Genomic DNA, 15,306 nt, shown 5'->3' on the forward strand with positions numbered 1-15,306 from the left:
AGAGATAGCAAGAGAGTTGGCTAAAGACGGCACGCTCAATAGTTTTGGAGAGAAAAGAAAGAAGGGATACTAGTTTGTAGTTGTTGACATCAGAGGGATCGAGTGTTGGTTTTTTGAGAAGGGGTGCAACTCTCGCTCTCTTGAAGACGGAAGGGACATAGCCAGCGGTCAAGGATGAGTTGATCAGCGAGGTGAGGTAAGGGAGAAGGTCACCGGAGATGGTCTGGAGAAGAGAGGAGGGGATAGTGTCAAGCAGGCAGGTTGTTGGGCGGCCTGCCATCACAAGTCGCAAGATTTTATCTGGAGAGAGAGGGGAGAAAGAAGTCAAAGCATAGGGTAGGGCAGTGTGAGCAGGACCAGCAGTGTCATTTGACTTAACAAACGAGGATCGGATGTCGTCAACCTTCTTTTCAAAATGGTTGACGAAGTCATCCACAGAGAGGGAGGGGGGGGGGGGATTCAGCAGGGAGGAGAATGTGGCAAAGAGCTTCCTAGGGTTAGAGGCGGATGCTTGGAATTTAGAGTGGTAGAAAGTGGCCTTAGCAGCAGAAACAGATGAAGAAAATGTAGAGAGGAGGGAGTGAAAAGATGCCAGGTCTGCAGGGAGTCTAGTTTTCTTCCATTTCCGCTCAGCTGCCCGGAGCTCTGTTCTGTGAGCTCGCAATGAGTCATCAAGCCACGGAGCTGGAGGGGAGGACCGAGCCGGCCGGGAGGATAGGGGATATAGAGAGTCAAAGGATGCAGAAAGGGAGAAGAGGAGGGTTGAGGAGGCAGAATCAGGAGATTGGAGGGAGAAGGATTGAGCAGAGGGAAGAGATGATAGGATGGAAGAGGAGAGAGTAGCGGGAGAGAGAGAGCGAAGGTTGCGACGGCGCATTACCATCTGTGTAGGGGCAGAGTGAGTAGTGTTGGAGGAGAGGGAGAGAGAAAAGGATACAAAGTAGTGGTCGGAGACTTGGAGGGGAGTTGCAGTGAGATTAGTAGAAGAACAGCATCTAGTAAAGATGAGGTCAAGCGTATTGCCTGCCTTGTGAGTAGGGGGGGACGGTGAGAGGGTGAGGTCAAAAGAGGAGAGGAGTGGAAAGAAGGAGGCAGAGAGAAATGAGTCAAATGTAGACGTAGGGAGGTTGAAATCCCCCAGAACTGTGAGGGGTGAGCCATCCTCAGGAAAGGAACTTATCAAGGCGTCAAGCTCATTGATGAACTCTCCAAGGGAACCTGGAGGGCGATAGATGACAAGGATATTAAGCTTAAATGGGCTAGTGACTGTGACAGTATGGAATTCAAATGAGGAGACAGACAGATGGGTCAGGGGAAAAATTGAGAATGTCCACTTGGGAGAGATGAGGATTCCTGTGCCACCACCCCGCTGACCAGATGCTCTCGGGGTATGCGAGAACACATGGTCAGATGAGGAGAGAGCAGCAGGAGTAGCAGTGTTTTCAGTGGTAATCCATGTTTCCGTCAGCGCCAAGAAGTCGAGGGACTGGAGGGTAGCATAGGCTGGGATGAAGTCTGCCTTGTTGGCAGCAGAACGGCAGTTCCAGAGGCTGCCTGAGACCTGGAACTCCACGTGGGTCGTGCGTGCAGGGACCACCAGGTTAGAGAGGCAGCAGCCACGCGGTGTGAGGCGTTTGTGTAGCCTGTGCGGAGAGGAGAGAACAGGGATAGGCAGAGGCATAGTTGACAGGCTGCAGCAGATGGCTACAATAATGCAGAGGAGATCGGAATAAAATGAACTAAACATCTGGGAAAGGAGAGAGCGGGGCCTCCCTCACCACAACTCCCAAATATAACTCTCCCAACTTCCACCTCAGAAACTATAATTGTTGTAAACTACAGCGGTTCAATGTTTTCTAGGAATAGACTAACCTAGTTTATTCAGCTAGCTAACTAGGTGCAGTATTATTCCGTGAAAAACGTCCGGGCACCTCGTCATAAGACGCCACAGCCAGCTACTTATTTCCCTCATTAAAATGCAAATCAATTTATAACATTTTTTACATGCGTTTTTCTGGATTTTTTTGTTGTTATTCTGTCTCTCATTGTTCAAATAAACCTACCATTAAAATTATAGACTGATCATGTCTTTGTCAGTGGGCAAACATACAAAATCAGCAGGGGATCAAATACTTTTTTCCCTCACTGTAGATCTTTGCTTCTGTTCCCTGTCGAGACTGTAGATTTATCAAACAATATAGTTTCCGTTATTACATTTTGATTTGGATAAACAGTTGATTTATTTTTCGAAAAATTCACCAGCATGGGGAATATTCTGTCTGTCTGATTCAGTTTTCAATACATTGGGACCAGGTTGGGGCTTAAGTGGATTGTTGACAACAAGCTGCATATTAATGTAAATAAATCACAAGTACATATGATATTTCCTGTCTGCGACAGTACTGTCTAGGATAGTGGACCTAATGGTCTTGGCCTGCTCCTCTGATAAGGCCTTTTTCCACTAGAGTGGGCTAGAGGTCTTCGATAATTCCATCATGAGATAATCAATTGAGTTACCACTAATTATCAGTTGAATACAGAAATGACCATGCATCATCTGCACTGTGCATGGAATAACTTTTATTTTTCAAGTATGCCTACAGATCTAATACAATGTTCAAACATACGTTTTTTCTGCACAAACACAATGCGTTACATTTGCAACTCAGTTATTATGTATGATAAAGATATTAATGACTTTATTATATTTGTTAGATATTGATTTATCTCACTGGACTTCTTCTAATGCTGCGTTGAGCTGGGATGAAATGCGGAAGATGGAATTCATGTTGTAGGCCTGGGCGAGGAAGTTGGCGGATGGCGAGATGAAGCGAGGCAGAAAGAAGAGTGTGAGGTTCAAACCCAAATCAACATCTGCGAAACACAAGCATAGTACTTTCTCCTTTGAGTCAAGTATGTTATGTTTGTTCCTTAAATAATGACAAACCAGGGCGTAGGTTGAACTATTAATAAACTGATACTTTAGTAAGCAATCTCCTTGTGTAGCCATGCAAGGCATACTTCAACTTCTCCCCCTCGCATAGCCTGCTGGGTAACATAGTCTTCATGTTATTAACGCATAACAACACAAAGTACAGAAGAGATAATTACGCTCCTGAAAACCCTTGACTTTTTCCACATTTTGTTGTGTTACAGCCATGAGAGTTTTTGTTCCAAACCCACTACGGTGTTTCAGGTGGCAAGTTTACGGTCATGTTACAGCAGTATGTAGGAGGGGGATTCCAAGGTGTGAGAAGTGTGCAGGAGGGCATGGGACAAAGGAGTGTGTAGATTCAGTGGGAAAAGTGTAATGCTTCAATTGGACAGGTTGATGTTTCTAGGGTGAGAGCAGTGCACAAAGTGTCATTTGCTGAGGCAGTAATGAAAGTAGAGGATGGAGGGCAAAGTGTGAGAAAGCCTGAGAGGATCCCTGTGAATAGTAGGCCAATACAGAGTGACCCGAACAGTTTGTGCTTTAGTAAGGTTGGCTTCTTGGTGCTCATTGCTATGGTCATTAATTGTACTGCACAGATGGAAAGAAAATCCCAGAAGATTGAACTGGTAGTAGCAGCAGCAGAGATGTTTTTGGGTGTCAAAGATTTTAGTGCAGAAGAACTACTGGGGGTTCTGAGAGAAGGGGTTCCAGCCTCCTAGGCCGACGGCCTGGAGTAGGATCTCTTACAGCCAAAGTAGTGGGAAGGGGTGGTGGGGTGTGTTGGGGATAGTGGTATATACAGTATCTGGTTAGATGATGGTGCAATTTCCTTTTTCCCCCATATTCCTTTTTTTTGTGAACAAATGTGCAAAGCACTTTCCGAACTCTGAAAGGCAGCAATACACAACGAAGCGTCTAGTCTGACGGAAAAACTACATGAAGAAGAAGAAGAAGACGCTGCATTGAACCACATAGTTTTTAAACCCAGAGGTGCAACATCGCGAGACTTTTGGGAACGCTTACGAAGCAGACCAAGCAGACCAGGCCGGGGTTTGTGGTTTGAGGAGTCAATGAGAGAAGTAAATAATTATTCCTTAGTTGTTCATTTTCTCAAAATCTAAAGGCACAACCTAGGTTCAAGCCAATGTCTTTAGTAGATGAATATGTTATAACTACAACCGCGAGAAAGAGACAAACTGACACGTTGTTATTTTCGTCAAAAACGACTTTATATTGAAGGAGTTCCTTTGATTTGTCGGCATGCACATGCGCAGTTTTGCGCGTGACGACCGTTGTTTATGCGCATGAGCGTAGCTAGCCAACGTCGCCATGATATCGCCTACAAGCGTAATCGGGGATTTCTAATAGAGAAGCAGTTTCTGCCTATCTTTATACTGTACTGTCTTTGGTTGAAATCTCGTTCTTTGCACCGCAGTGGTGGTTTCCACTAGTTATCACAGCCACAAAGTCCAAATTGACTATATCGTAAAAATTCATGAAAACAAAAATTTGCTTTTTGGTCTTAATTTAAGGTTAGGGTTAGGCATAAGGTTAGCAGTGTGGTTAGGGTTAGGTTTAAAAACAGATTTTAAGAAGAGAAATGGTAGAAATGGGCTGGGTTTATGACTTTGTGATCGTAGTAACTAGTGACGACCCCTCAGTAGTTGAATTCAACTCCTCCCTTTTTATTATAGTTTCCCATACTGCATTGCGGTGAATTATGGACCAAAGTGGTAAGCGACAAATGACTCTCCAGTTTCACCTATATTTTAGTTTTATTTGTGTATCAGTGGATTTAACTTCATACACAGCGAAATACATTTCATTTGCGAACTTATTCATATTCAATTGTATATTACAAGTATTATCAGTGGAGTGTTTAAAGTACAAAAATTGCGGCCTTGTAGCAACCTCTCGTTGCCAGCCCACTGCTAGCTAAAAAGCTAATATATAGCTAACATTAGCTTCCGCAGATCTGTGTTGCTACAGTAGTAGCTAGCTAGCTAGTTGTGCTTTTTAGAATAAAGTGACGGTTGGAGTTGATCTGCCAGTGCAAAACTAAGAACTTAAAATTGCCAGGACAGTACTCTAACCTTGACAAAAAAATCAGAATAAATAATACGATGTTTGTAACTTAGACTAAGTGCTAGCTACGGTCTGCATTCTCCATCAACTTATGTAACTCCAGACGACGTTAGCTAAAATGATACACGAGCGCTTTGCTAAACTATTCATCGTGGTTTTGATCACCTATGGATTGTCAACTTATAGTGTCGTTATTATTATTATTATTATTATTATTATTATTATTATTATTATTATTATATTATAGTGTCGTTGCTAGTAGCAAGTATCATGTAAATGTTCGCTTGGTAACTGATGACTGAATCTGGTCACTGACAATTTGAATGATCCATCGTTCCCCCACAGACAATGACCTGCAAGGCACGGACGGCTCGGGGAGTCTTGGGGGCCCTGATGTCCGCAGACGCATCCCCATCAAACTCATCTCCAAACCGACCATCAGGAGCAAACCTGCTCCCCGGACACAAAGACCCATGGGCAGGCTGCCCTCCAAACCCCAGGCTGGGGATGAAGGTTAGCCAGCCACAAGTGCTTTCTTATCTCCTTGTTTTAATTCCCAAGGGCTAGGATTGGGATAGGGAAGCCTGTTGCTAGGTCATAGAAGCAAGCTTTCATATGGGACTACTGTAAGGCAACATATCTGTGTTTCTAGAGAGTTTTAGCTTCAAGCAAGAGGAGAGGTTCGACTGTGGTACCAAGGCTGGGGATGTTTTTGCAAGTCAACGGAGGTTCCCCCAGCAAATGTTTTGGGACTTTAAGGTAGTGTTTTAATTTCTATCTTTGGGAGAAAAAAATGCATTCCTTCTACATCATTACTGTGTCATTGACCTCTTGGTCTTTTCCCCACAGTTGAATTTGATAGGTGAAAAGGATGACATTCCAGCTCACTTTTGTGACAAGTGTGGTCTGCCCATAAGGATCTATGGACGCATGGTATGTCTCTTCGATCAAGTTTTTCATAGTGTGTTATGTGTCTCTTAAAAACGTTTTATAGTAAAAGGCTATGAGTGCAGCAGCATATAATGTTATTATCTGTATGAACTCCCCAGATTCCATGCAAACATGTGTTCTGCTATGAGTGTGCATTGCTCCACGAGAAGAAGGGAGACAAGATGTGCCCAGGGTAAGCTCTTGACATTTATTTTTATTTTTAACCTATCCACTAGTGCAGTGGTTCTCAACTGGTTTTGCCAAATTGAACCAGGTTGTCTCAGTCGGTACCCAACATTCGTCTCGTGAAACAAAAATAGCCAAAATACAATCTAGAAAAATATTTTGAATGCTATATTGATTGTAAAGGTAGCAAATTATATGACGAGGGAAAAACATTCCCACATTTTTCATTGTCAATATTTAAAATGTTCCCATATTCTTGATGAAGAATATTAATAAGCTCACTGGTTTGAGACCACAAAATCAACCAAATCCGCTTAATAGCTCTATAAAAAATACTTTGATTGAACAAAAAAAAAGATTAAATTATAAAAAATAAATAATTGTAGAATCATTATAATTTCTACACACTTTCTACCTGGTTGTAGTTGTTTAAGTTCAGACTGGAGTAAAATCATTTTTTAACTCACAGCCGCATTTAGTGACCGTACGTTTGATTCCGGGGCATGCGGTGGTCCTCTGTAGCTCAGTTGGTAGAGCACGGCGCTTGTAACGCCAAGGTAGTGGGTTCGATCCCCGGGACCACCCATACACAAAAATGTATGCACGCATGACTGTAAGTCGCTTTGGATAAAAGCGTCTGCTAAATGGCATATTATTATTATTATTATTATTTACATGCGTCAAAATCGCTAAGCAGTTTGCCTCAACAGTGTACCGAGGCTTGTATCACTTTATCAGAAGCACGTGATCAATGACGTCCGACGCTTCGTTTTGTCGAACAACCACCTGATTGGTTTGGTATTGGTTTCGGTAGAAGACAAGGCGTGAAGGCATGTGTGATGCCATCTATAACAATTTGGCTGTTCTAAATTCTTTTGACCATTACGTGCCACTAGTGTACTCTGTGTTGATCGAATCCTTGCGTAATGAACCTATTTTCTCCACAACTGTCTGGAAATGCTCAATGCTTCAGGAATTTTTGTTTCCCCATTACTACCCACGACCCATTCAAAACTTCCCACCAGTTGAGAATCGCTGCACTAGTGTATTCAACTGTCCATATACTATCTGTATGTGTGGTTGCTGACTGCACTTACTAACTAAACCTTTGTTATGTTCAGTATGCAGCTCTTCAGCTGCACAGACCTGGTCCAGCGCATCGAACAGTGTCTGCGGGGCTCCCTGTACATGTGCAGCATCGTGCAGGGCTGCAAGCGCACCTACCTTTCCCAGCGTGACCTGCAGGCCCACATCAACCACCGCCACATGAGGGCAGCTAAGGCCTTGGCAAGCCGCCAGGACGCCCTGCACCTTCCCACATCCTCAGATGTGCCTGACCGCTTCCGCGTGCCCCCGCCTCACCTGCCCAAGACCCAAGGGCACCTCCCACCCCCCCTCCAACACGGTGGTCATGACCCCTACGGTCAGCCACCACCGGCTTCCCATGATGCGCCTCCTCTTGCCCAGGAGACCTTCCGCATCGCCACGGTAACTACACGCGCACGCAGCAACCTCATCACCGTGCCCATCCAGGATGACTCCGGTTCTTCCTCCACATCTTCCTCCCGTGACCCTCTCCCTCCCGGCCCGGGCCCTGCTCCACCCCCACACCACCATCCTGGGGACTACGCTGGTCAGCCTGTAGTGTCCCACCCCCACCACATGATGGCGCCACCGCAACAGCACTACGGCCCCCCTCCTCCTCCCCCTCCACCCATCAACCACCCCATGCAGCACCCACCCCAGGGCTCTGGGACACCTCACATGGTGTACAACCAGGCAGGCCCTCCCCCGCCTATGTCCAACGCACCCCCTCCCATTACCCCCCCGCCAGGACACATCATGGGTCAGATGCCCCCCTACATGAACCACCCTCCTCCAGGCCCCCCACCTCAACATGGTGGTCCTCCAGTCAACGCCCCCCCTCCCCACCACTACAACCCTAACACCATGCAGCAGTTCCCTGAGGATCAGGGCACACTCAGTCCCCCTTTTAACCAGCAAGGGGGTCTGAGCCCTGGGATGTGGCCTGCCCCTAGAGGGCCTCCTCCTCCACGGATGCAGGGCCCCCCACCTCAGGGCCAGATGCCTGGACCCCATCACCCCGATCAGTCCCGCTACCGCCCTTATTATCAGTAAACTCTCAACTCCCCACAAAGTCAGGGGCATTGTTTGACTTGTCCCCATTCCTCTCCACTGGTTTGAATAATGTGAACATGAGTCTCTGGGTTCTGTATGACTGTCATTTCTATAGAAACACTTTAAAGAGACTAGTCTATGGTGAATGTATGTATGTAGCTGCTCACTTGAATTGATATGAACTTTTTGGACTGTCAAATGAGCAGCGATACATTTTGAATCGCTCCTGTGTTGGTCTCCAATGGACATTGTATCTTGAAAAATGTTGGTTTGATGATGTCTCAATAAATATTTTCGAACAAAGAGTTAATCTCATTATTTCTCGATATTATTAGTTGTGGAAACTGTATTTCATCCATATCAATAGGGGGCAGTGTGTGATCTAACATTTGACATTGTTTGTATAGGTAGCCCTGTGTTTTGGTTGATCATATCACATGACCTGGCTTTTAACCTTTTATTGAAATCTTTTTCATCAAACTCCCCTTTTTTTAATGTCAGATGGTCCAGCACCATCCTTCAGCCAATTGCTTTTATATTTATTCTAATTCTCATTTCTGGAAAAGGCTTAAAATAAAAGTATAAATCCAGGTCATGTGACATGATTGACCAATACACGGCCCTAGTTATGTGCGATAAATGAGAAGATAGCTGCTGGGAGAAAATAAATACATTTTGAGAGGGGTGGCACTGTAATTGTGTCAAGGACAAAACCCCAAGATTACTTTATTAAAAAGTATTTTACTCACATTTATGACTCATTATCAACTGTTATCCTGCATGGTTGTTGCATTGTGCTATTTGATGTCACCCTCCCTAGCAAATGCCTCAGGGGTTTATTCTGCTTTTAAAATTATATCTAGCTACTAGTAGTGTTTTACTGTGGAGTATTTGCTTTGTTGATACCAAGGATTGTTGAGGCTATTTGAAAATAAGCAACTTTATTGTATGTTCATTAAAAAAAGGGCTTTGCTACACAGAAGTATACACTGAGTGTACAAAACATTAGGAACACCTTCCTAATATTGAGTTGCACTCCCTGTTGCCCTCAGAACAGCCTCAAGTCGTCAGGGCATGGACTCTACAAGGTGTGAAGCGTTCCACAGGGATGCTGGCCCATGTTGATTCCAATGCTTCCCAGTGATTGGTCTTCACATCATTAATAAACATAAAATATCTGCAATCAGCCTATCACAGTGTGGCTCCGTTGGTAGAGCATGGCACTTGCAACGCCAGGGTTGTGGGTTTGATTCCCATGGGGGACCAGTATGGAAAAAAATAAAGCATGAAAATGTATGCACTCACTACTGTAAGTTGCTCTGGATAAGAGTGTCTGCTAAATGACTCAAATGTGAACATGTAAAAAATCAGACTAAAAGGTTTTGGGTTTCAAATCGACCATTACAGCATTCAAATTAGGGCTATTTGGAATAGCTGTTCAAAAGAGGACATTGTATTATTTCTTTGTACTCCCTGATGAAGGCCATGCAGCCGAAACGGATAAAAAAAATAAAACTTGTTTCTATTAAACATGCCATACAAATAAAGGCATTTTAATTAATTATATGAAGAGTGCCTTGGTCCTCCTTTCTTTTTGATGACCAATTCACCCCTTTGACCAAAGAGCACCTTCTGTCTACCAACATTTACTATTGTGTACCTTAGTAGCGCTTCCCTTCCTCCTCTTTCTACTATTACAGCATACTTGTTTGACCTTGGACGAAAGATCATTTGGGAACCTTATTATTGCTAAAATAATGAGCTTTCTCTCAGATCTTCCCTCCCGAAATTCCATGACTCTCAGTTCACAGGAGAGGCCAGGGAGTAGACCCTGTTATCAAGCTCGTCCCCAGCAAGAGGCTAGAACTTCCAATTAATGTTGGACACATGCAGATAACTTCATTCACAGACAGACTCTTTTGTTCAATCAAAGTTAATAATTAGGGGGTGCTTATAAAGTCCTGTTTCACTGAATGTACAAGTGGGTAACCTGCACAGGTGTGAAATAGATATTTTCCATATCCCACTCACCCTGAGAGTGGGGCCACAGCCAGGGGATCAGCCATTATTGACAGCGACCCTGGAGCAATTAGGGATTTTACCTTGTCGGCTCTGGGATTCAATCCTGCAACCTTTTGGTTACTGGCTTAACACTCCTTACCACCAGGCTACCTGAAGTTCGTTGTATTGTTTTGTACCTTTCCACTGAGAAAGCCAACAGAGTTATAATTGAGTAAACATGTTGATTATACAGTATTGGATTTATCAAGAGTAGGAAAAGTACATGTTTATTTTTTTGGTGTATATATTTTTATTCAAGTTTTACAAAATGTACATCAATGTAAGTACAAAGATTTGATCATATCCCAACCACCCTCCCTTCCTTTCTTCCTTCCTTCCTTCCTTCCTCCCTCCCCAACCCCCCCAGTCCCTTCCCTACCTCTCCGCCCTACCTCAGTCCACCCACCTCGATTCCCTCCCAACCTACTTGGAAACCTTAAAGCATCTCATCAGAGGGGAGCCTCTGCAAGCCATTGAAGTATGATATAAATGGTTGCCATTTTCAAACAAATGTGTCATTGGAACCCCTAAGAGAATACTTAATTTTCTCAAGCTTTAGGAAGAACATTACATCGTTGAGCCATTGAGAAATAGAGGGGGGCTGAGCAGACTTTCCTGGAAAATAATTCTAGGTCGAGCTAATAAGGATATAAAAGCAACAATATCGGCATGTTTGGGGTCCAAGGAGAACAAGTCTTCTAGAATACCAAAAACAGCTATCAAGGGACATGGCTGCAGGTTAATTTCAAGCACCTCAGATAAAAAAGTATGAAAAAAAAAAAAGTATGAAAAATGTATGCATTCACTAACTGTAAGTCGCTCTGGATAAGAGTGTCTGCTAAATGACTAAAATGTAAATGTAAATAAAAAAATAAAAACAGAATCCCAGTAATTTTGTAGTTTAGAGCATTGAATGAACATTTGACTAAGGTCATATGGTGAGACATGACATCTATCACACTCATCATTTACATTTTGATATATTTCAGACAATCTGGATTTGGAAAAATGCCCTCAATGTAAAACCTTAAATTGTATGAGACCAAGAGAGCACAAGATGTAGTGGAGCAAATAGGTACTCCCATTCAATTCTGTCCAATGCCTTCTCTGCGTCTAGGGAGATTACCACCTCAGGGGAGTTGGAGGATTGTTTAGAATCAATTATGTTAAACAGCGTCCGAATATTAAAAAAGTAATATCTGTCCTTTATAAAGCCGGTTTGTTCCTGTGATATGAGTCCTGGTAAGACTACTTCCAGACGCCTTGCTATCACCTTCGCCAACACCTTTACATCCACATTAAGGAGGCTTAGGGGCCTAAATGAAGAACAGGAAGTGGGTCTTTCCCCTTCTTAAGGAGAAGCGCTATTGAAGCCTCTGTTAGGGTGGGTGGCCGCGAGCCACGTTCAAGATAAAAGTAAAGGGGCTAACTTGGTATGGAATTTCTTAAAGAACTCAGTTGAAAACCCATCAGGCCCTGGAGCTTTGCTGCTCTGCATTGACTTAATAGACTGAATAACTTCTTCAAGGCTGAGAGGAGAATCAAGGTAATCTGCAGTTTCAGCCTCAACTGTGGGAGTCTCCAGTTCACCCAAAAACTGAGTCATATTGGCAGTAACTGATGGAAATTCAGACGTATACAGGGAGGAATAGAAAGATTTGAAGGCGTCATTGATCCCCATAGGGTCAGAAATCAAGCTATGAGAGGAATCTTTAATTTGGGGAATCAGACGGGTAGCAGCACTGTGTTTTAATTGGTGTGCGAGCAGATGACTTGCCCTGTCGCCATGTTCATAGTAGGTACCACGTGAATGCAATAGTAACCGTTCTGCATCTGTAGTGGACAAGAGTTTGAATTCAGATTGTTCAAGCATTGCCTATATAGCTCAGGAGATGGTGTCAAGGCATATTGGTGGTCTAAGTCAAGGATGGCTTTAGAGAGTTCTTCTAGTTTAGCTTTCCGAGTTTTGTTTAAATGAGAAGAATAATAAATAATTTCTCCTCTAAGATAGTCCTTAAGTGATTCCCATAAGAGAGAATGAGAGGTTGAGCTTGTCTGATTTGAAAAAATAAAATTATCAATAGAACTGGAGATTACGTTACAGAAGTTTGCATCAGACAGGAGAAGAGAATTGAATCTCCAACAGAGAGGAGTACGATTTTGTTCTGATAGGACTATGTCAAGGGCTAAAGGTCCATGGTCAGAAGTTACAATGGGTAAATATTCAGAAGAGGTGACATTTGGAAGTAACTTATGATCAATAAATAAATAGTCAATAGGAGAAAAATAATGGTGTACATGTGAAAAGAAAGAATACTCTCTTGCCTGGGTATTCTGAAATCTCCAGGGATCTGTACACCCATTCTGAACCATAAAATCTGAGAAGGACTTTGACATAGCAGAAGGAGACATAGTTCTGGGGTTGGAGAGGTCTAAAGCCGGTCTAATAACACAATTCAGATCCCCGCCAAATATCAAAAGATGGTTGTTCAGAGAAGGGATTTCCTCCAGCAACCCATTGCCAAATTCAACATCATCAAAATTGGGAGCATATACATTGACCAATATTACAGGTGTGTGCCAAATGGTGCGAGTTATGAATCTCCCATTACTGTCTGAAATAACATTAGTAGTAGAGAAATGTATTATTTTACTAACCAAAATTGCAACCCCTCTGGCTTTGGAGTTAAAGTCTGAATGGAAAACCTGCCTGAACCTGGAGTTTTGTAGCCTTGAGTGATCTTTAATGCGTAAATGGGTCTCTTGTTAAGATACCACATCTGCTTTTAGCTTTTTCAAATAGGAGAAGACCCTAGTCCTCTTGACAGGATTATTAATTGTCTTATTATAAGATTAGGCCTACCTATTTCAATATTACAGTGCCTTGCAAAAGTATTCATCCCCCTTGGCGTTTTTCCTATTTTCTTGCATTACAACCTGTAATTTAAATGGATTTTTATTTGGATTTCATGTAATGGACATACACAAAATAGCCCAAATTGGTGAAGTGAAATGAAAAAAAGAACTTGTTTCAAAAAATTCAAAAAAATAAAAAACTGAAAAGGGGTGCGTGCATATGTATTCACCCCCTTTGCTATGAAGCCCCTAAATAAGATATTGTGCAACCAATTACCTTCAGAAGTCACATGATTAGTTCAATAAAGTCCACCTGTGTGTCACATGATCTGTCACATGATCTCAATATGTATACATGTGTTCTGAAAGGCCTCAGAGTCTGAAACACCACTAAGCAAGGGGCACCACCAAGCAAGCGACACCATGAAGACCAAGGAGCTCTCCAAACAGGTCAGGGACAAGGTTGTGGAGAAGTACAGATCAGGGTTGGGTTATAAAAAATATCAGAAACTTTGAACATCCCACGGAGCACCATTAAATCCATTATTAAAAAATTGAAAGAATATGGCACCACAACAAACCTGCCAAGAGAGGGCCTCCCACCAAAACTCACTAACCAGGCAAGGAGGGCATTAATCAGAGAGACAACAAAGAGGCCAAAGATAACCCTGAAGAAGCTGCAAAGCTCCACAGTGGAGATTGGAGTATCTGTCCATAGGACCACTTTAAGCCGTACACTCCACAGAGCTGGACTTTACGGAAGAGTGGCCAGAAAAAAACATTGCTTAAAGAAAAGAATAGCAAACACGTTTGGTGTTCGCTTAAAGGCAAGTGGGAGACTCCTCAAACATATGGAAGAAGGTACTCTGGTCAGATGAGACTAAAATTGAGGTTTTGGCCATCAAGGAAAACGCTATGTCTGGCGCAAACCCAACACCTCTCATCACCCTGAGAACACCATCCCCACAGTGAAGCATGGTGGTGGCTGCATCATGCTGTGGGGATGTTTTTCATTGGCAGGGACTGGGAAACTGGTCAGAATTGAAGGAATGATGGATGCCGCTAAATACAGGGACATTCTTGAGGGAAACCTGTTTCAGTCTTCCAGAGATTTGAGACTGGGACGGAGGTCCACCTTCCAGCAGGACAATGACCCTAAGCATACTGCTAAAGCAACACGGTTTAAGGGGAAACATTTAAATGTCTTGGAATGGCCTAGTCAAAGCCCAGACCTTAATCCAATTGAGAATCTGTGGTATGACTTAAAGATTGCTGTACACCAGCGGAACCCATCCAACTTGAAGGAGCTGGAGCAGTTCTGCCTTGAAGAATGGGCAAAAAGATGTGCCAAGCTTATAGAGACATACCCCAAGAGACTTGCAGCTGTAATTGCTGCAAAAGGTGGCTCTACAAAGTATTGACTTTGGGGGGGTGAATAGTTATGCACGCTCAAGCGTTCTGTTTTTTTGTCTTATTTCTTGTATGTTTCACAATAAAAAGTATTTTGTATCTTCAAAGTGGTAGGCATGTTGTGTAAATCAAATGATACAAACCCCCAAAAAATCTATTTGAATTCCAAGTTGTAAGGCAACAAAATAGGAAAAATACCAATGGGGGTGAATACTTTCTTACTTAGCGTTGTTAGCCATCTAAAATATTGAAAGGAAAAAGGTGTGAAAACAGACCAAGCATTTGCAAAGATAACAGAGAAAACGGATGAAAAAAGCACAAAAAATGTAACAAATAGAAATAAAAAATAGACATAAAATAATAAAAAATGCGACCAAAAAAGGTCACTCCCCCTCCCCTCCCCTCACACCCAAACCCAAAATCTCCTTCCCCAGCAAAAGGAGACAGCAGGTTGATGTTTGCGCAGCTTCAGAGAATATAAACAGAAAACCTTCCTATCTTAACGCGGAGAGGCTCCATTGCACGAGTAGTGAAATACATTTGAAAAGGCATTCACAAAACGGTAATGTAGGTCAACAGATAACCAAAACAAAGACAGAAACTCCATAACAGTAAAACGGACTATCCTGACTCTTCATTCAGTGCAACACGTACAATGTGTCTTAAGGATGGCCAAATAAGTGTCCCGCAGTATGTTACCCTGT

At 43.0% G+C, this 15,306-nt stretch overlaps 1 protein-coding gene across 1 annotated transcript; it reads left to right on the forward strand.

The window, feature by feature from the left end:
• Nucleotides 1-4,635: 4,635 nt before the first annotated feature.
• Nucleotides 4,636-8,580, forward strand: LOC311129036 (E3 ubiquitin-protein ligase Hakai-like). The gene is made up of 6 exons (XM_084161292.1): nt 4,636-4,668; nt 5,366-5,533; nt 5,673-5,779; nt 5,870-5,953; nt 6,070-6,143; nt 7,258-8,580. The coding sequence occupies exons 1-6, from the start codon at nt 4,656-4,658 to the stop codon at nt 8,273-8,275; spliced, it is 1,464 nt and encodes a 487-aa protein (XP_084017418.1). The 5' UTR covers nt 4,636-4,655; the 3' UTR covers nt 8,276-8,580.
• The last annotated feature ends 6,726 nt before the right edge of the window (nt 8,581-15,306 follow it).

Source organism: Coregonus lavaretus (assembly GCF_964263955.1).
Source record: "Coregonus lavaretus genome assembly, chromosome: 5".
Taxonomy (NCBI): Eukaryota; Metazoa; Chordata; class Actinopteri; order Salmoniformes; family Salmonidae; genus Coregonus; species Coregonus lavaretus.